Raw genomic sequence first — 22,065 nt, 5'->3', positions numbered from 1 at the left:
TGAAATGTTTAAGTATTCTGGGATGTAGCTCACCTGTGCCTGCTGACTTGAATTCATCAAGGGCCACTAAGTACTGTCTTACCACCACTACTCTTTTCTATCAACTCCCTATTAGCCATTTTTCTTCTTTCCTTTTCAGTCCAAAGATCATTTTCCTTGACCACAAAGACAACAGCAAAACGAAGAGTTGAGCAACTCAGCCTTCTCTCTGTAGGCATTTATCATTGTTCCATTCATCCTCAGCAGCAGTCCTATCCATTTTCAGCTCTTTTTTTCCCCTTTAATATAAAGTAAAACAACCTTTTGTAACACAGTGGAAATAATACTGTTTTGAAAGTCTGAAGATAATCAGTTCAAAACTAGCCTGATTTCCACTAGTCATGACCTTCATTAAATCTTTTAAATTCCTAGGGTTCCTGTTCCTCACTTGTAAAACAATGGATTTGGACTAGATGATCCCAGAGGTTTGTTCTAGGTGTATATCTATGATCACTTTTGTTCTTCTTAAATTTTCTCACTGATCTCAATTCGTTTTGAGCTTTTAGCACTCCTTACAGGATTATGCCACTTTTTTAAAAGACATCATTTGTATATAACATGTCTTTGCTTCCATCTTTTATATGTCTTTAAAAAATATTCATTGGTTGTTAAGTTTCCAATGTCTATTGGAATTCTATTGGAATTCCAATGTCTATTCCAATTTCTACACTACTGTCTTTAAACAACTTGCCTTTTCTCCCTTATTGGATTGGTCTCTCTTGTCTTCTATATTTTATTCCATGGGATTTTACCTACCAGTTTTCTGAACAGTCTGGGATCTCCAAAACTCTAGGGCACAAGACAAACTATTTCCAGCTTTCCTTTCCTTTGCAATCACCAACCCCCAAGACAGAATGGTCATTTTCCACCAGTTTTCCATCATTTCCATCCTAAGAAAATCGATTTCTCTTCATTGATGAGAATTAGAAACAGAATGAAATTTCCATTGATTGAAGGATAACATCATTAAGGAGAGTCAAGAAATCATCAGCTTCTCTGCTGATGATCCAACAGATGTCCAGATAATTAAAGCCCTGCCCCCCCCATCAATACTAATTAATATCTCTATGTCAGACTAGTAATCTGTTTCCCTATTTCTTTCTTCAACTACTACTTCCTCTTTCTGTCCAGGTGGGCTGTAGTATAGGGGTGGGGAAACTGCAGTTTAGAGGCCACATGTGGTCTTTTCAGGTCCTTGGGTGTGGCCTTTTGATTGAGTTAAGTTTTACAGAACAAATCTTTTTATTAAGGGGATTTGTTCTGTAAAGTTTGGATTCAGTCAAAGGGCTATACTTGAGGATCTAGAAGGTCACATGTGGCCTGGAGACCACAGGTTCTCTACCCTTGGACTCCACTGATTTCTAGAGTTTACATTAAAAAGAATGTTTCCTTAAGGTAAAATATATCCAGAGATGTGTTTTTGAAAGTTCAACAGAATTTACATATGAATTTTATTCATATGCCTCATCTTCTGTATTATCTCAGATGATAGATCATAGAATTTTCTATGTAATTTATATGTCCTATATGTTTATAAGTTCACTGCTCAGAAGATAACTTAATTTTCCTTGAGTATTATATTGTACCTAACATAGCTTACAGTTGCATATTCAACGTGTTACATTTACTAGCTAGGTGATCCTAGAAAAGTCATTCAATTTGCCTCAAGTAATTTCCTAAAATTTAGCAAAAAACCGAAAAGATTATATAGCTGCCCCAGCGGGAAGTGGGGAGGAGGGGAGGGTTACCCAAGCAGAGGAAATTCACACAATTTTCAGATAACGTGAATTTTACAACCTGAGTAAACTGCTACCAAGAAAGCCAAACACTACACTAGGTACAAGAGTCAGGCTTCAAGTGTTGTATGGGGAAGACAAACCATGCCAAATCTCTGCCCCTACACACACACTTATAAAAAGAAAATCAAAACTAAACAAGATGCTACAGTGACAATTCTAAATACTATTTTAAAAAAGAAGAAAAAGATACATGGCAAGATTTCGGAACACCTATATATGAATTAGTACCTCTCTCACTAATTCCTGACAAAGATTCTCAATGTTTTTCTTCATTTCTTGCCTTGAAGGTGAACTATCCTTGATCCTTACAGCCTCCTCAATCGCCACTAACTTTTTCTTTCTTATGCCTATCTATTCGTACCTCCCTCAACCACTCCTCTCAAATGACAAGTTTCTCTAGGTACTTTTTTACCTTTTGGAGGGTGAAACCTAATGCAAACCCAAAACCAGTTTTAAAGAGAAAACTTAAAATTTTTTAAAAGCTAGAAATATTTTTAACGAAACCTGTCCATATTGATGTTTTCTGATTTTGAGATTCCAAGAAGATAAAACGTGTGTGCATATATGTATGTGTGTGTCTATTTTTTTACTTTACTAAGGACACAATACAATTACATAATAATTCACTATCTGAAATTTATATTAAATATACAAAGCTTTTGGAATAGACATTCCCTAATCTGTTTGCCAAAATCTATCCCTTCCTTCAAGGCCCAACTCAAAGGTATAAATAAATCCCCCATGAAACAAACCTTCCTGATCCTCTCTAATCCCCAAGTGAAGGTCATGTCAAATTTTTCATACCATTTTGCCTGGCTTTCCTTTGCCTTTATCACAATTGCGTGTGTGTGTGTGTGTGTGTGTGTGTGTGTGTGTGTGTGTTTCTCTTACATTCCCCTGCCATTAGGCTGCACATCCCTTGTAGACAGGGACTACATCAACTTTTTATCTCTATCATTTGGAAGAATATTTTATATACATACTAAGAACTGAGTGAGTGCTGTATTGAATTAAGTAAGCTAACCAATCTGAAAAAAAAAATTAAACTTATACCATATATATTCTCATACTCCTTTGCAGAAGTGTAACAGGGAGGAGAACCATGACTATGGAACACTGTATATATTGTCAAGTTTTTTGATGTATTGATCAGTTCTGACAATTTTTTTTTCTTTTTTCTCTTTTTCTTTAAAAAACTGTTATAGGGGATGGCTCTCTGGGACAGGAAAGAGGGCAAGAGGAAGAAGAGACAGGGAAATTTAGGCAATATAAAAGCAAAGATATTAATAAAAATTTATTTTTTAAATTGTCAGGCTATAAATTAACCCATGGAAGGAAGAAAAGCATTTAAAAGTAACATTTTTAAAATAAGGAACAGGTCATACAACCTAAGTTATCCTATTATTAGATAATAAAAGGTATTGTCTATATGTAAATTCTAATTAGATGTAGCATAATTTTTTTTAAATGAAGAACATTTCAGGAAAGCTATGAATCCAGTCAGATAAAGGGGGTAAGAGAGTAGAAGGCAACAAGACTAGAAGAAAACAGTACTAAAAATTTATATATTATTACTTTCAAAAGAAAATTTCAAATTAGTTTTCTAAAAGATTAAATAATCATTTTAAGGACTTGTGCAAAGTTGCTACAACTTACATGCAGTGATATAACAAGCAAAGTCGTGCATATTCCTGAGGTCAAAATTACAGTTAGAGAAATTTCAATAATGATATACTGAAGAAAGTCAGCTAAAATGGCCTCAGTTTTAAGTAATCACTCAACCAGAATCTCAAAGAGAACTTTGTTTCTATCTTTCTCAAGCACTTACCACATTGTGAACTGCGTTATAATAATCTGTGTCCAAGACTTCTCTACTCTACCAAACAAACCTCCACGAAGGGTAAAAACCTGGTCTTATTCATCTTTGTCTCCCCATAAAGCCTGGCAAAGTATCTCCCACAAGATGGGAAAAAACGTAGCTCTTTTCAGAGGAAAAGCAAACTTTAGGTGTAGCTTTCAGTGGCTAAATTCTACTCAGGCTAACTATGGTCAGAAAACAGCCAGCAGGAAGTACAGCAGAAAAGCCTATGGGATCACCCACTGACCTTTCAAAAAATTTTCACCATCAGTGAAATTTTACAACACAAAGTATATCAATTTAGTATAAACACACACACACACACACACACACACACACACACACACACACAACAGAACGCATACTAGTAAATGAGATGGGGAAATGTCATACTTACCAGTTCTTCCACAGAGGGGACAGACTTAAGATATAAGAAGAAAGTTTTTTAGTTAGAAACACAAGTGAATAAACAGTGAATTAAGTGGTAAAAATCATGGTTGTAAAGTAAATCCTTCTACAACAAACAGAACTGTAAATATTTACTTATAAGTAAATAACAATTTGACCAATCCAGTCACAACAGCTGTTTCTGAACTCTCCTTCCCTTCCTCAACCTCCCACCCCTTAAAAAAAATCAAAATCCATGATGATAAGAGTATGTTTACACTCCAACACAATGACAGAGTAAAAGAAACTTAGTAGTGTAATATCCAATCTACAGAGAACATTCCATAATTCTACCAATTTAATACATTCTTAATAAGAGGAGAAAACAAGAAAAAAGGAGAAGAGGTCAGAAGAAACTCACTGCTAAAACATCCTTTTTTTTTCTTTTTCAAAAATTTTGTCAAACTTCTTACCCTTATCAATAAATTCAGAAAAGCATGGACTGGAATTTGAGTAAAAATCAATAATAAAACTCAAAAGAACAATCCTGTTGTGTCGACTTAAATATATATAAAAACTGATATACAGTTTTCATAAAACATGGCCCTCTACCATGATCCAAAACAAATAACCCTTTTTTCAGCTACTTACCAGTTTTGCCTTAATAGTACCAGAGTCGACACTCTGGCCAGTCTTGGCATGCAGCTGCAGCTGAACAGAGTGCAATTGTAGAAGTTGATCATGAACTTCTTTTTCTAATACTACTTTTTCAGCCTGGGTCTCTGTCAGTTCAGATTTCAGATCCACCAACTGTGCCTTTAAAAGACAAGAAGACATTTACCATTCTAGTAAAGTGCACTTCTTGGGGCGGCTAGGTGGTGCAGTGAGTAGAGCACCGGCCCTGCAGTCACGAAGACCTGAGTTCAGATGTGACCTCAGACACTTGACACACTTACTAGCTGTGTGGCCTTGGGCAAGTCACTTAACCCCAATTGCCCTGCCTTTCCCCTCAAAAAAAGAAAAGTGCACTTCTGAGCACCTAAATAATATTCTTCATTGTAACACTGTGCACTAATTTGATTGCCACCCAAACTACATTACACTAGTACAGAATATAACGGAATGAGTCACTCTTCCAAGGCAATCCAGTAAGGCTGCCATCTCCATTTCAAAGATGCACTTAAGACAACAGAAGACAAGTCAGAAGCTACCAGGAGAAGATATGACATTACCTTAGTTCAAACATATTCTTTCAATCATTTATAGACAATACTATTTATCACCCACTAATAGATATTCTTTGGTGACAAAGGAGCTCTGACCAACAATATTATTTTAGTGATATTTTGTTTTTTCCCAATTACATGTAAAGATAATTTTTAATATTCTTTTTTTTTAATCTTGAGTTCTAAATTTTCTTCCTCCCTTCTTCACCTCTTCTCTCCCTAAGATAATAAGTAATTTGATATAGGTTATATATATGCAATCGTGTAAAACATATTCCCCTAACAGTTATTAACCAACAATATGTTTAAATGATACATAATCAACTCATCAGTATGTATATACTCTGTGCCAGTAAATTCTCGATATACAAACACAAAAATGAGAATGTTCCCCTAAAGGAAAGGAGTAGGAGCCTTGAGAGTCATCCTTGGCCTTGAAGTTGACCTTGGCTCAGGCCCTGACATTTTGGCCCTGAGCTACCCAGGGATCGGGAGCAAGAACCATGCAGTTATTCCTGGTCCTGGGTCCTGTGCTGGCCCTCTAGTATTTAGGCAACTAAAGAAACCAAAGTCTTTCACTTAGGCCTCTCTCAGGGCTCTTTACCTGCCCCTGGAGGAAGGAGAAAGAGCCTAGGCAGTTCTGCCTGATCCTGGGCCCTGACCCTCACAGTCCCTTTCCTAAACACTTAACCTGACCCTGGAGAAAGGGAACAAGAGCCTAGGGGCTCTACTTAAGCTTAGGTCTTGGTCTTCTTGCCCTTCATGTTTCTTCGGGTGCAGCCTGGCCTCTAACACCCACTCCTTAGGCTCTCCATCAGCTGCTGGGGGAAGGTAACAACATGTCTGGAAGCTTATGCTTTTACCTTAATCTTGGCCTCTGGCCATTTACCTTTCAGGTCCCAGGGAACTGCTGAGGGAGGCTGAGCCTAGCAGTCAGTGGGCTTCTTCTCTGGCTCAGGATGGATCTGCCTTCTTGTTCCTAGAGTTTTACCTGGGTCCTGAACCGTGGGCCTGTTGAAGAAGTTCTGTTCCCAACTCCACCACTCTCATTTCTTGTGCCTCTACCATCAAGTGACAATGTCCGGATAGGTGGATGGAAGGGCCTTGTTCTCCAAGGTTCAGGCCACCCACCTATCCCTGGAAGGCAACCACAGGCTCCTCCCTTCCTGCCACTGGGAACAGGGGCAAAGAGAAGGGCAGCTGTTCACCTTCTTCAGACCTCTAGTTTAGGGGTAGGAATCTCAAAGAGAGCACTGATGTCCAGAAGGACTGCCAAGTAGTTAGGATACTTCTCTATGTCCAACATGTGGATTTGAAACTGGACTATTTGGCTGGTGGAGAGGTGACAGAGTTCTGACAGTACTTGGGCTAGGAAATGTAAGTAGAGGCCAAAGTACTTGGAGGCCAAGTAGAAGCAGAAGAGGTACCTCTCAATATCAAACCTGGTCATGGCCAGGAGGTAAATATTCTGGTGTTTTACAGTAGTTTTTCAGAAGATATCCTATAAGATCTGGTTATGCAAAGATCATCATGGCAAGGACCAGGGTCACAGTTTCCATCCTGCTCTCCCAAAAGATTCATGCCATCAAGGCTTCATAAGTCAGGCAGAACTTGCCCCTGTCCCAGAGATGAGTCAGCTGCCATCTATACAAAGCCATCTGGGCTGGTTTGGCACTTTTTATGGAGGGGCCTGGCCCCTGGGGGGAGAGAGCACAAGAATAGAGGTTCTGCTGCATCTTTAAAAGCAAAGGATGGTAGGTGGGCCCTTCCTGAGGCTTTCAACCTACACCTGAGGAGAAGGGAGCAAGAGCCTGGAGACTTATCCCTCGTCCTTGATCTTGACCTTGGTTATAGTGCTCTGGTCTTTCTGGTATGGGAAGGTAGGAGTAGGAGAAAAGATTTTTCTCTGTGACTGGCTGGGGAGGTGGAAGTGGGGGGTTAGAATTCCTTGATGGACTTTCCTTTCTTTCCTCAGGTCTGTCCCAAGTGCTCCTTCCTTGGGCCTAGGACAGAATCTTTGAGTGTAAATGACAATGAGGTAGAGAATGGCTGGCTGTGTTGAATGGGAAAGTGAGTTAATTAGGTAAAAGGATTGCCATGCAGAAGGAAGGGCCCTTCTTAATAATGAGAATAAATTAGACAACTTAGGAGGTAACCTGACGTGGCAAATAGAGTGCTGGACTTGAACTCAGGAAGACCTGAGTTCAAATTCTACATCAGATATATTCTAGCTCTGTGACCCTGGGCATGTCACTTAACCTTTCTCTTAGCCCCATATTCCTCATTTATAAAATGGGGATAATGATAACATTTACTTCAGTTTTATTCTGAGGGTCAAATGAGACAACGAATGAAAGATACTTTGAAAACTTTAAAATGTCAAGGAAATATTAGCTATTATTAGAGGTGGCTGGGGAGAGGGGGAAGGGTACAGAGTAGACAGTGTTGGACTTTGTATCCTGTCTCAGACTAGTTCTGTTACTCTAGCCATTTAATCTCTGTGTGCCTCAGTCTCTTCATCTAAAAACAAGGGAGTTGGATTCTAAGGCCTCAGAAGTTCCTTTCAGCTGTAGATCTATGACCCTATGACATCTAAATAAATATAATAGTTAAGTTTAAGCAGGGCAATAGCGGTTGTAGAAGAGAAGGGAAATCCCGAAAGGTTTCACATAGAAGATAAAGCCTGAGCTGCAGCTCGAAGGAAGAGAGGCATTACTAATGTGGAAGGAGAATGCTATCTTTTATGGGAAACGGGAAGGTTTTGGGAGGAAAATAATAGGTTTAGTCTTAGACGTGTTAAGTTTGGGAAGTCTCTGGGACACACAGTTTGAAATGTCCAAGGCAAAGGTGAAGGGAATAAGCACTGGGAGTAATGATAATAATGATAATCATGGTATGTATGGAGTGTTGAGGGAGGACTAGCACCTCTGGGGGGACTTGCCATGTACCTTTGGTATCCACCTTGCATTCAACTCCGTGGCTCTAAGAAGTTGGAGCATGCACAGCGGCCATACCCCAGTAAAACTGTCTCAGGAGATGGGCTAAACCAGGTTAAAGGTAACTGCTAGGCCTCAAACCCATTGATGAGATGAAGGGATGTCTCCTCCAAGTAAGTGAAGACTTTCCCTCAGTGGTTTAGGTGGATGAGAACAATTTGTTCCAATGGCCATGAAGGCAGCTGAAGCCACTGTGGAGCACTTAGAGCTTGGTCGGACATCAAAGACACTGCGGTCACCCACTGCAACCTGGACTTTGGATAACTCTAGAAGAAAGAGTGAGGCTGACGACTCTGTGTAACTCTGCCTTAAATCAAGACATCACCATTTTACACATAAGGAAATTGAGGCAAACAGGGTAATCTGAATTCAGTCTTTCTGACTCCAAGCCTATCTCTATCCATTGTGCCACCTTTCATTCAGTCATTTTCAGTCATGTCCACTTAGTATTTTCTTGGCACAGATATTGGAGTGGTTTGCCATTTCCTTCTCTGGCTCATTTTACAAATGAGGAAACTGAGGCAAACAGGGTTAAGTGACTTGCCCAGGGTCACACGTCTATTAAGCGGCTGAGGCTGGATTTGATCCCAGGAAGATGAGCCTGACTTTAGGCCTGGCACTCTATCCACTGTGACACCTAGCTGCCCCTAAAAAATATGCAGTTACATTCACACAAAACAGAACAGGAGCTGGATAGCTCTAAAAGATGCAAGTAACAATTTTTATGCGATACACTTTACAAGCATAAGTTAAATAATAATATAACTAAATAGGTTATAGGTATCCATTTTGTCAATAAACAGGCAGAGAAATAGATTAAAATTATAAGCCACATAAGAAAAATATTCCTACAAGAAGTATTCAGAAATTTGAAGATACTTATTTAAACAGTGACTTTGAAAGTCCTCCCTTGTCAAACACCTATGACAAACAAAAGCTCTATATTCCTGGAAGCCAAATCACCAGATGATAAAATTTTATACTATTTTTATACTCTGTAAAGTCAATATAAATACCTAGAAATTAAGTTTATATACTACCTAATTTGAAAAACCTGTTACTAGGATCAAACTATCTGTCAAATTATACAAGCTAAATAATATTATTAAAGTCATATCTCAATAATCTATGCTTACTTAGACAAGAAAGGCTTGGATAACTGAAAACCAGAACAATGCCAAAAATCCAAACCAGAGCAGAAAGTAGACTGATTTGAATAATCATACCTCCAGGAGGTACAAGAAAAGGAAAAAAAGCAAGAAAACATCTTTTAAAGAGAGAAGAAATAGATCTATATGAGCAAAAACTGAATAGCCCAGTCCCATAATAGTCAAGATTTGACTTTAAAAAACAAAGGTAGCTTTCTAACAAGCTGAATAAAACCTAAGTTTCTTATCTATGCTCCTAAACCTAGTAAACCAAAACATTTATTTTTTTTTTTTTTAGTATTATATAGTCTCTCTGTACCCAAGTACTCATTCAAGACTTCCTGGTGACAAAGCTAGCATTTATATAAGACTTCAAGTTTGCAAAGTGCTTCACAAATATTATCTTGCTCTATCCTCACAAAACCCTGAGGAAAAGGTGCTATTATTATTATCCTCCTTTTACAGATGAGGAAACAGAGACAGATAGATTAAGTGACTTGTCAAGGCCACAAAGCTAAGTAAATGCCTGAGGCCACTTTTGAACTCTGGTCCTAACTCCAGGTCCAGCCCTGTTATTTACTGCACCACCCAAGAATATAATCTGCTCTGCAAAAAGCACATTTGAACTAGTTTATAGTATTAAGTCACCAGTGAGTTACATAAAAAGTATCATAAAAAGTGTTAATGATATCTTCCTAAGATTACTTTTCTCTACTTCATTTTCAGAAGAGCAAAGTTAAATTTTATTCTAGTAAACCTTTCATTTCCTTATTTCTTCATAAGCCCTTTCATTTTGATTTCTTAATAGTTGCTGCTCTAGTTTTACAGCCTTTGGTTTCTCTGTCCTTATCACACCACAGTTCCTGAAGGGAGTCTAACTCTTTAAGCATAAAATTAAGATATGGAAGTGAAATTAATTCAAACACACTCTGGGGTTGTGTTTCCTATTACATTTCAAAAATATTCTATATTTTTCAGGTTCCTAGTTTTCCCCTTATGAATAATGCCAAAACTAAGGGTTGTTTTGAAATTGCATGAATATATTTTATTTGTGTAATATATTTTATTACACAAAAAGCTGGCAAACCTTTATATCTGCCCAGTATTAACTGAATTTGATGTGGGTTTGAAGAGTATAATTTAATTAACTGATAATGCTTTATGCATGAACAAAACATAGCTGATCTAGGAAGTGACTACAGGAGAGCTATGATTTAATTAGATGAGAATTTTGCTATAAACCAAACTAATATTACTCATGAGTAAATTGAAGGCTATCCAAATTATATTTAAATGTTTCATGTACAGAAAAGCCTAAATATAAGGTATGTGCGGGGCCAAGAAGGAAAAAAATTCTTCCAAACCTCTAAAACATGTAATTTGCACTGAATGAAATAGAATTAACTTCTTACATGCTACAGAACTTTAGAAGTAGAAAAAGTCTCTTCATAAAATTTCAAATCCCATTATCAAATTTTAAAGGTACCTTTCCATATCTATGGCACTTAGTACTGTGCCATAAACACAATGTACACTGGAAAAATGTTGAATTGTACTATAGTTTCAAAATAGCAAACCTTGCACTTTCTATACAAAACTCATTTAAAAAAAAAGGCGGGGGGGTTGGAAGACTAGATAATTTTTAATATGCCTATTTATTATCTATTTTAATATGCCTTCTAAATATCTATTTTTTTCTCTTCTCCACTTTCTACTGGGGAAAAAAAAAGGAAATCTTTGTAACAAATACGCAAAATAAAGAAAAAAAAATTCCCACACAGGCCAAAGGGCCTCATTCTGTACCCTGAGGCCATCACAATCAAGGAAAGAGAAAATACCAAATGTGCTTCTTTCAAGGCAGCTTCTAAATATCAATATCTACCTGTTATGCACAATAGAAAACACCATATCATTTAATTAAAGGCAAAAAAAAAAAGTGGAATGGAATCCAGAACATAAAATATATCACGAATACTTGATGCACTTAATCAACAACTGAAGGTCACACGCTTCCCTTTTCTACAGAGATGGTAGATTATGGGTATGGATGTCAGACTTATTTTTGGACATGGTTAGTTTAGTAAACTTTTTTTTTCATTTTTATCGCTTTGACATAAGGAATGGCTCTATTGGAGAGATTCAATGAAAAATGTAAGTAATATAAAAATCAAAGGTAACAATACAAATTTATTTTTAAAAATTTTAAAGAGGAAAGCCAAAAGATTAAGGCGATACAAATAAAAGCCAACACCAAGAACAAAATGAGTAACTTAATATGAATCAAATAAGATGGAAGCTTGAGAAGCATAAAAATTAGGGGAAACCCCAAAAGGAAGCTATGGAAAATTTACGGTCTATATGACTTAAAGAAGTTGAAAACAAAGAAAGCTTGGATACTATTAATATAATGCATGACAAAAGTTACACTGAGGGAAGTGATGAATTCTATCTCCCCTGCAAAACTGCAAAGCAGCCTGTCTTAATAAGAGCAATAATTATTAATTCAAGTACTTTGCAATGCTGCATGAATTTCTAGCAAAGTTTACTCTCTGAAGCAAGCCTATTCCATCTTTCTTAAGGTGCCACATACGTATTATAAAAACATGGGAACACCAATGACATCTCCAAAAACAGATCAGTTACATAGTTACATATTTTTATACAAAGTATTCAAAACTTGTATCGCTCAAAACAAACCTATAAATATACAAGAAAATAACTTGGCTGAAAAGCATAATAAACAATTACTTCATCTTATGGAAACTTTCTCCAACAATATAAAAATGTTATTTGGATTCATTAAGTGTAAAATATGTAATGTCCTATACCAAAGAATAGAGAGGTCAGAATGAACCACCAAATGAAAACCACATTTGACTTTTCCAGGTAAGACGCTAAGAATATGAAAAGCTGAGCGACAATGAATATGTCAAAGAGACTGACTGGCTAAGATAAGTCCAAAATTAACACCTAGGCAATACTGGTCTTAACATACTTCTGATTGGGTAAAATGAACTAGAACACATCTAGAAAGAATCCACACAAAAATCCATACCATGTTAACAAAACACTGAGCTTATTACTCCAATGCTGCCATAGGAAGGTTAATACTTCCTAAAAAAAAAAAAAAAAGATTGATATAATCAGAGCACATGAAAAGCAAATTAAAAATTTACAGAAATACTTTGGGACAAAGATCTCACTTCACTTCAATAGTAAAGACCAACAATGGGTATATTCCATTTTGTTGTCGTTGTTCAGTTGGTTTTCAGTTGCGTCTGACTATCCATTACCCCATTTGAGGTTTTCTTGGCAAAGACACTGGAATGGTTTGCCATTTCCTTCTCCAGCTCATTTTCCAGACGAGGAACTGAGGCAAACAAAGTTAAATGACTTGCCCAGGGTCACACAGCTAGTATCTAAGGCTAGATTTGAACTCAGAAAGATGAATATTTCTGGCTCTAGGCCTGGCATTTTATCCATTGCACCAATGTAGCTGCCTATACTCCATTAGATGTAATCAAAAGTGGTTTACAATGGGAAAAGCCTATGAAATACTTAAGGTCCAAAAGGGAAGAATCAAAAGGTACTCAAAAAGCACAATATCCATATGAACATAACCAACAATATGCTGACATAAATGGTTGAGTTATGCGCATTTGTTAAAAGGAATAAAAGAGGTTTTGATGACAATTCTTCACTGCCACTAGAAATTTCTGAAAGGTTATCTTTAAAGAGACCAGTTTTGTTAATTAATACAGATTACAGAATGACATGGTAGAAGCTGTAACATATCACTGAAAGCTACAAATTTTGGCATCTCTGGACATTATCATTATCAGGTAGCTAGAATTACTACTACCTTTATAAATTAATAAATGACAAGTTACCATATAATTAATGCAATCCCTCAAATACACCTGAGAGTTTAACAAATAACTTTACTGGAACCAGAACACAATTACAGATACAACTATTACTCACAGATAACACTGATCCATACAAATTTAAGAAAAATGATTTAAAATTGATCTCTTATATTAAATATTTAAAATTAATAAATTATACACAGAAGAAATAAAAACCATGTGGGATAGGTATACGTCACTGCTATTGTTCTGCCACTGGAGGTGTCCCAAAGATGCTTTCAGTGAGCCTACAGTAGATGTGCTTATATCTTAATATTTTTATTCAATTATAGAAAGCAGTAATTTTATGTACTATGCAGAAATTTACAGAATATTAAACATAAAAGAATAACAACATGGTGGTGACTTGTTCTTCAACTATTTCTACCTAAAATCCATTATAAAGTGAGATCAAGATAATTAATATTTATAAATATAATTAAAATATAAGATACAAATACTGCATATGCACATGAATAATATAATTAATATTTCTATTGGGCTTTAAGGTTTGCAAAGTGCTTTACATTGTAGTGCCAATTATCTGCATTGAACTTTCCAACAACCTTGTAAGGTATGTGCTATTATTTATCCCCATTTTACCAATGAAAGTCCAATACTCTATCTACTATACCACAGGACTTCTCATAGTTATGGAACCATAAAATTCTGCAAGTAGAAGAATCTTAAGGATCTAGGTCTACTCTCATTTTTATAGATAAGGAAGTTGAGACAAAGATCAAATAAATGATTTATCCAACTGCTTTCAATTCTACTGAAACCTTTGGAAAGCATCTCATTTCTGGTACGTTATTATTACCAAAATAATTGGGCAGTTTAAATTAGATATTAATGGTTTTTCCTCAATCCTCAATCTTCTTGACCTCTCTGAAGCCTTTGACACTATCAGTTACCCTCTTCTCCTTGCTACTCTTTCTTCTTTCTAGGTTTTCAGTACAACACTCTGTGGGTCTCCTCCTGCCTCTCTTTCTGATTTCCTCCTCAGTCTCCTTTGCCAGATCCTCATCATCCATCCAGGTCATGCCTGCTATAAGTGTACCAAAGTGTTCTTTCTTGGGTCCTCTTCTCTTTATCATCTATGCTACTTCACTTGGAGTTGTCATGAGCTCCCATGTATTTAATAATCATCTCTATGTTTGTGGAGGCAACGAGGTGGGGCAGTGGATAGAAAGTCAGGCCTAAGAGTCAGAGAGACCTGAGTTCAAATCCTGCTGGCTGTGTGATCCTGGGAAAATCACTTACCCGTTTGCCTCAGTTTCTTCATCTGTAATATGAGTAAGAGAAGGAAATGGCAAGTCACTCCAGTATCTTTGTCAAGAAAATCCTAAAAGGGGTCACAAAGATTCAGAAATGACTGCAACGACTCAACACCAACAACAACGCTCATGATTCTCAAATATACTTATCCAGGCCGAGCGTCTCTACTAACCTCCAGTCTCCCATCTCTAACTACCTTTCAGAAATCTTAGACTGGATAACCCATAAAAATCAAACTCAATATGTCCATAATGGAATTTATTTTCTTTCTTCCTAAAACCTGCCCCTTCCAAATTTCCCTATTGAGGGCATTACCATCAACCCAGTCCCCCAGGTTCACAACCTAGGTATCATCCTCTACTCCTCACTATCTCTCACCTCCCACATCCAATCTGCCGCTAAGACCTGTTGATTTCACATTTGCAATCTCTCTCAAATATATCTACCTGTCTCTTTCTCTGATACTCCTACCGCTCTGGTACAGGTCCTCATCACCGCACTCTACCGCTGCGGCCTGCTGCTTGGTCTGTCTGCCACTAGTCTTATCCTAGTACAGGGCATCCTAAATTCAGCCACCAAAGTGATTTTGCTAAAATGCAGATCTAACCAAGTCATCCTCATATTCAATAAACTCCAGTGGCTCCCTATTGCCTCTAGGATCAAATGCAAAATCTTCTGCTTGGCGTTTAAAGTCCTTCACTACCTAGCCCCACACTTCTATTTTTCTAGTCTTCTCCACATTCTCTTCAATTCAGTGATACTGGCCTCTTTGCTGTGCCTCTAACAAGACACTCCATTTCTTGGTTCCAGGTTATTTCCTCTGGTTGTCCTCCATGCCCGAAATGTTCTTCCTCCTCATCTCCATCTCTTAGCTTTCCTCATGGTTCCAACTAAAATCCCACCTTCTCCCAGAAGTTTTTCCCAATCCTCCTTAATTCTAATTATTTCCTTTTTATCCTGTATATAGCTTGTTTGTACATGATTATCTGCATACTGTCTCTTCCTTTCGATTATGAGCTCCTTCAGGGCAGGGTTTGTCTTTTTCTTTTTCTGTATTCCCAGGGCTTAGCAGAATACCTGGAACTTAGCATGCATTTAATAAATAGTTACTGACTGACTAATGGTAAGAAAATTCCCCAAGGAATTTCATACCATGTCTCTGAAAAAAAAAAACTGTAAAATAACAGTTATATTCTTTTTTTTTTTGCAGGGGGGGAGGCAGGGCAACTGGGGTTAAGTGACTTGCCCAAGGTCACACAGCTAGTGTGTCAAGTGTCTGAGGCCAGATCTGAACTCAGGTCCTCCTGACTCCAGGGCCAGTGCTCTACTCACTGTGCCACCTAGCTGCCCCTAGAGTCCATCTTTTAATGGCAAGTTTTAATTTCTACGAAGTTAATCAGACTAAGACAACAGCCTGAAAACCCTGATCTACAAAGACGGTTTTTGATAATGAGAAACTCATTAAAAAATTATCCATCTCCCCCAACTTCCTGAAGTTTTAAAGTCTTTCATTTAGGTTCCCTCCCTACCCTCTAATACCCCTCCCCCAGATTTAAGAGCAATTTATGTGAAAAAGACCTATGGGTTTCATGCGATTAAAAGTCCTATATAAGCCAACAAAATGACCAGTCCACCCATCCCCCCATTCCCCCACCCCCCAGCAAATAAAACTAAGGAAATCTTAAGCCAAATTAATAGACATACAGTGTCCCGAACAAGGGAGGTAATCAAACACAAATATAAATCCCACCATAGTCAGCAGTGGTCAGACCGTATCTGGAATACTGTGTTCATTCCTGGGTACATTGTTTTTAAAAAGACATTAGTAAGCTGGAGAGTATCCAGAAAAACCCAACTAGAGCGGTGATGTGCTTAAAAACCATGTCATATGAGGAACAGAAAGTATGCATCAAAATATGAGGCTAATATTTTCTAAGTATTCAGAAGACTGGAAATACAATAGCTACCTCGTGGTAAACTCTGAAAAGTACTTGCTGCTGGTGACTCTTTTTTCTTCTCCTCTGCATGCAGAACTAAGAGTTCCTACTAAATGAAAACTGCATAATTTGCTAAACTTGTAAGATTTGTTCAGAAGTGTTGGGCAACTTTTTCCAAATATGTCCAACCCAAAGACGAAAGTCTATTTTTCTTCCATTTACTATCGACTTCATCTAAAACAAGGATTGCCAACATTTGTAGTAGTAGAACAAATGTGAAAAAGGATTCAAGAAAAAAGTGTTATTTTATTTTTACATTTAAAAAATACAGCCTCCTACAAAAGATCTTGAAGTTAGAATATGTAATTTGAGAAAAGAGCAACTTTGAATAATTTATGACTACTTTTAACATTCATTTGAAATGGATAAAGATGAAGGTAATTGAAAACCACCTCCCACTCACAAAATGATCCCTTCTACAAAATTAGCTTCTTAATTTGACATTTAAGTTATCACTGTTTAAGTGTTTGGTTATCTAAGTTTTTAAAAGAAATTAAAATCTGTTCTAATATAAAAAGATGTTTATTCTTAATATAGCCCTACATTGGAGTGAAAAATTCTGAGATCTTATATGTCTCAATTCAAGTTAGATTTCCTTTCCGTTATAATACAGGATCATAAGCACCACCTACAAAACAGACATACACCCAAACGCAAATGCCAAAAAGAGAAACTTACAAAATATTTGTTGAATTGCACAAAATAAAACATTAAAACCCAAGAATTCAAGAGGCATTTTCACCATTAGTTTCTTACCAAATTTTTTGGGAAGGGATAAGCTGTCAATGAAAACTCAACAAAAACCTTCAAGATGAAAATCTTAGAATGCCATAGTAGGCTAACCAAAGATTAAGTACACAATTTTTCTTTCAAGATTTACCAATTTCTAAAACACAGAACCTTGACCCTGTAATAAGAGCCACCCAAATTATGTGACAAGTAAGAACCCAAATGTCTGGATCAATAATAATAACTTCTTAATTAAAAATGTATCATAATTACTTTTACCTGTAACATTATTGCTGTAGAACTGAAAGCTATTACCATAGTTTTTCCCACCTAATCCCTTTGTCCTAATTTCAACATCCCCATCCTCCCATCCCCATTTTTTCTACTTTAAAAGGACAAGTCTAATTCTTTGCTTATAAATCCTAAAGTGGGAAATGTTCCTTCATGAAACACTTTATCTGTTAACTCTGTAGTACTGTGACAATGTTCTAATTTGAATTATTTTGTACATGTGATGTGGAAATATTTTTGCCCCTAGAAAGTCACAAGAAGATCAAGGTTTGAGCATTCTTTACTTACCCTGAATCCAGCTTTCGAGAATTAGGGCATGCCAAGTAAATAAGTTGACATGCCATTTAAGAAACACCTACTATGTGCCAGGCACTCTGTTAAACGTTGGAAATACAAGGAATGGCTAAAAAAATTCCCTGTTCTCAAGGAGCTTACGAAATCTAACAGGGGAGACAACGTTCCAATAGCTATATACAAACGAGATATATAGGGTGTCCCCAAAATTTTAGTGCAATTTTAAGATACTAAAGGTTTGGTAATTTAAAACTGCACTAAGACTTGAAAAAACTACTAAAGCTTTTAACTGTACTAAGAGTTCTGGGGACAAACTATCTACAGGATGAATTAGAAATAATCTTAGAAGGAAAGCAATAAGGGGGGATCACAAAAGGTTCACAAATAAAACCCAGTGCTGAAGAGCCGTTCCAAACAACTGAGGTAACTTAAGAACTAAACCTATCTATAAAGAAAACCACTCTACTATAATTAAGGAAAGCGATTCCCTCTCCAAACTAATTCGTCTCAACAGCTCTGATCAAATTCCACTGAATAACTCAGGTACTGAAGAAAAAGCTACGGTGTATTACCAGCACTAAAGAGAATCAACAGTGTCTATCTCCAAGATATCCATTAATCTGATAGAAGAACCTCAAATGTGGAGCAGGACCAAGGAGGGTAGGGAGGAGTACTAAGACATCACCCCGATGCTAAGTCCCAGGGCCCAGAAAATGAGCTGTGGCAATCTCTTCTTCGCATGAGGTTTCCTTTCTACGGTGGCAAGGGGGTAACCTGTCGTTACGGTTACTAGAAGCTGGGAGTGCTTTGGTGGACGCCCCCAAGCTTCTTCCCCAGCCTCCCTCCCCTCCCCTCCCCCACGACGAGGTGAAGCTCCGGGGGCCCCAGGTGGGCAGAACACCGCCTCCTCGCAGGGGAGCCCCGGGCAGTGTCCCCCCCTTACCCGCTCCCGTTCCCTCCCCCTCCCCCAGGCTCACCTCCAGCTTGTGATTAATCTGGGACACGGTCTGTGCTTTGTGGCAGAGCTGCGCGAAGCAGGAGCTCAGGCTGGTCATCTTCTGGCGTCCCTCGTAAGTGATGTCCGCCTGATCCGGGTCGATCTCGCCCAGGAGTAAGTCTACGTCCACGAAGGCCTTGTCAAACTCCTTCTCCAGCACCTCCAGCCACCGGAACATCGACACCCCCCCGGGGGGCACTCCTGAGGCGCAGGAGGCACCCCCCGAGACCCCGCCGGGCCCCGCCGAGCACTGGCCGCCCGCCGACATGGCGCTGCTGAGGGCCTCCCCCTAGCCTCTCCCGCCGACCCGGCCACCTGCCCGCGGGAGGGGAACAGCCGAGACCGAGCGCTCTGGGAGCGCGCCTCTGCCGGTCCTGCCTCCCTGTCCCCTCGCGCAGGTAACGATGGGAACCCAGCTCTGGGGGTGGCAAAGGGATGAAGCAGAGGTTGAAGCAGCTACGGAGGCGGAACTGGCTATACAGTGGGTCGGTGTCGCACCCCCCACCCCCCTCCCCCGTCCCCTTTGCGCACGCGCGGAAGCAATCCGCCACTGGCGCCGGAGAGGGAGGAGTGGGGAGGGGCAAAGGTCAGCGCCTAGCCTGTGATAGGCTTCTGACAGGGCCCATCCTCTCCGTGGCCATCTTGGGTACTGGCAAGTTGCGGGGTGGGAACTCATAGAAGAGTTGGAGGTGTTGAGTTGCGTCACTGTCTACGTGGGAAGGCATGGAGGAAGAGCAAGAGTGTCCACGTCGTGTAGGAGAGTAGCTTCCGTCCATCTGTTCCTCTGTCAGATCCCAAAGTGGTAGGGGCAGAAGGGGGCGCTGAGGCAAGAGTGATGGAGTACCTTGTGCGCGTGCGCAGTAGACACGTTTTTGTCCCTGTCTTGACGCCATCACACGTCTTCTCCCGCCCCCATGCTCTCCCCAGCGAGTCGGGATGTTCTTTAGAGTGCTGGACATCTGCCGAGGTGTCAGTCCCGGGTATCCTTTGCATCTTTTCCATTCCATCCCTATGCTTCCCTTCAGGCGGCACAGAGTAGGCACTTAGCCTGGGCAGCCGGACCGAAGGGTTACCCTGCCTCGAAACTCTGGGAATGCTCCCTCCACGCGGGATCGAGGGCTGCAGGAACGGGAGCATCACCTAATGACAGATAACCCACGAAGGTTGCACTGCCAGTGATCCATAAGCTGAGCTTAGACGCCCTCTTCCTTATTCATTCCTTTGGGGCCAGTTACGTGCAAGCCCACGGGTCATGGAATTTGAAACTGAAAGTGACTTGAGAGACTCGGTCCATCCCCTTTCTCCTTTTTTTTCAGATGTGGAAACTTGACTGCCAAAGTGGTGCCGTATATGCTTAGGGTCGCATAGGTAGGAAGTAACAGAGCCGGTATTTGAACTTAGTTCCTCTGATTCTAAAGAGGGTATTTTCCACTAGACCGCTTCTGCCTTCTACTCTGGCAGCGCTTTTTAGAACATGCAATGCTGCCTTTTCAGGAGCTATGGTTTGGTTTGCTTTGGTTTGGTTTCAGGAGGGGCACAGATGAGTCCATCCTTAAAGTAAAACATGTTAAAGCAATTCCTCTGCTCGTTAAAATAGAGCAAAACAAAAACTTGGGAGATCATCAAGCAAAGAGGTATAGAGAGAGAAGAGGTAGGCTCAGGATAGAGTACTTTGGGTTATCTATTGTTAGTGGACATGATCTGGATAAAGATATAGGAAAGGAGATCGAAGAGTGTCCAGATATTAGTCCTTAATAATAGCAGCAAAAAGCAAAGATGTGGATATGTTTCTTTTTCCTAGCTGCTTCTTTTTCCTGTATGAAACATTTCCTGATCTCCCTAGTTAGTTCCCCTCAACAAAATTATTCTGTTTTTACTTTGTACATATTTTATATCGACTTAACTGTGTGCATATTTTCCCACCAGGAGAATGTAAACTCTTTGAAAATAGAGACTGTTTTGTTTTTGTCTGGGACCCTTCAGAACCAAACATAACACCTTGTACATGGTACGCACTTAGTAAATGCTTGTAGAATAAATGATAATGGTCATCACTTTCCATTCAACTATCCATAACATTTTATAAACAAATTTATATTCTAAACTGGTGTTGCTCTTATATATCTCTTCAGAACAAGATTAAGTATTTGCTGGCAAAGATAGTTTCTAGGTTATTTTGGACTCGTTATTAGGAAATGGGGATAGTTTGTATCATGTCTCTTCTTTTATCTAATTGCCATTTTTCTTGGGAAATTGTTTGTTTGAATGAGATAGGCTAGAGTTGCCTCAAGTACATGATATATATCCTGATTTCTTCTAATTTGGTATTGATTTTAATCTTTGTTCTAAAAAGGTAATGGTTTACTGTATACAGACATAAGAAATGACTTATCTATAACAAATTTTTCCCTCCACTAAAATATAAATAATTTGTTTTTTAAAATTATTTTTAGGTTGCCATATTCAACTTTTCTCAACATTTTTTCTTTTTCTTTTTTGCGCTTAATAATATTTCATTTTTCCCAATTACATGTAAAGATAGTTTTCAACATTCATCTTTGTAAAATTTTGAGTTCCAAATTTTCTCCCTTCCTCCTATATGAAACCTTCTTCCCTCCCCAAGTAGCAAGCAATCTGATATAGGCTATACATGTACAATCATATTAAACATATTTCCACATTAGTCATTGCTGCGAAAGAAGAATCAGAAGAAAAGGAAAAAAACAAAAAATAACCAAAAAGTGAAAATAGTATGCTTTGATCTGCATGTGGACTCCGTAGTTCTTTCTCTGGGTGGGGATAGCAACTTCCATCATGAGTCTTTTGGAATTTTCTTGAATCATTGTATTGCTGAGAAGAGCTAAGTCTATCATAGTTGATCATCACACAATATTGCTGTTACTATGTACAGTGTTCTCCTGGTTCTGCTCACCTCACTCAGCATCAGTTCATGTAAGTCTTCCCAGGTTTTTCTGAAATGCTTATAATGAACACTGCAGCTTACCTGTCCAGGTTTTACATTACTTTTCTTCTCATATCCTGCTTTTTAATGACCTGGCCAACTTGCTGTTTTCAGAAATCAGCATTCCATCTCCAGCCTACTTGCCTTTGTATTCTG

The 22,065-nt window shown here is 38.6% G+C and overlaps 1 protein-coding gene across 2 annotated transcripts in view; it reads right to left on the bottom strand.

Annotated features, from left to right (window-relative positions):
* GOPC (golgi associated PDZ and coiled-coil motif containing) overlaps positions 1-19,474 on the bottom strand; it is a 38,341-nt gene extending 18,867 nt beyond the window's left edge. Inside the window, exons 1-3 of one of the 2 annotated variants that reach the window (XM_036767285.1) lie at positions 18,928-19,474; positions 4,735-4,899; positions 4,094-4,117 (exon numbers count right to left, since the gene is read on the bottom strand). In XM_036767285.1, coding sequence (XP_036623180.1) covers positions 4,094-4,117; positions 4,735-4,899; positions 18,928-19,215 — 477 coding nt within the window. In that variant the 5' untranslated portion in view covers positions 19,216-19,474. The remainder of the gene's footprint in view (positions 1-4,093; positions 4,118-4,734; positions 4,900-18,927) is intronic. The other variant, XM_036767286.1, reaches the window with a different exon arrangement.
* Between the last annotated feature and the right edge of the window lie 2,591 nt (positions 19,475-22,065).

This window comes from Trichosurus vulpecula, chromosome 7 (genome assembly GCF_011100635.1).
Source record: "Trichosurus vulpecula isolate mTriVul1 chromosome 7, mTriVul1.pri, whole genome shotgun sequence".
NCBI lineage: Eukaryota > Metazoa > Chordata > Mammalia > Diprotodontia > Phalangeridae > Trichosurus > Trichosurus vulpecula.
Note: the sequence above shows the minus strand (reverse complement) of the source record. Positions and strands in the feature narration are given on the sequence as shown.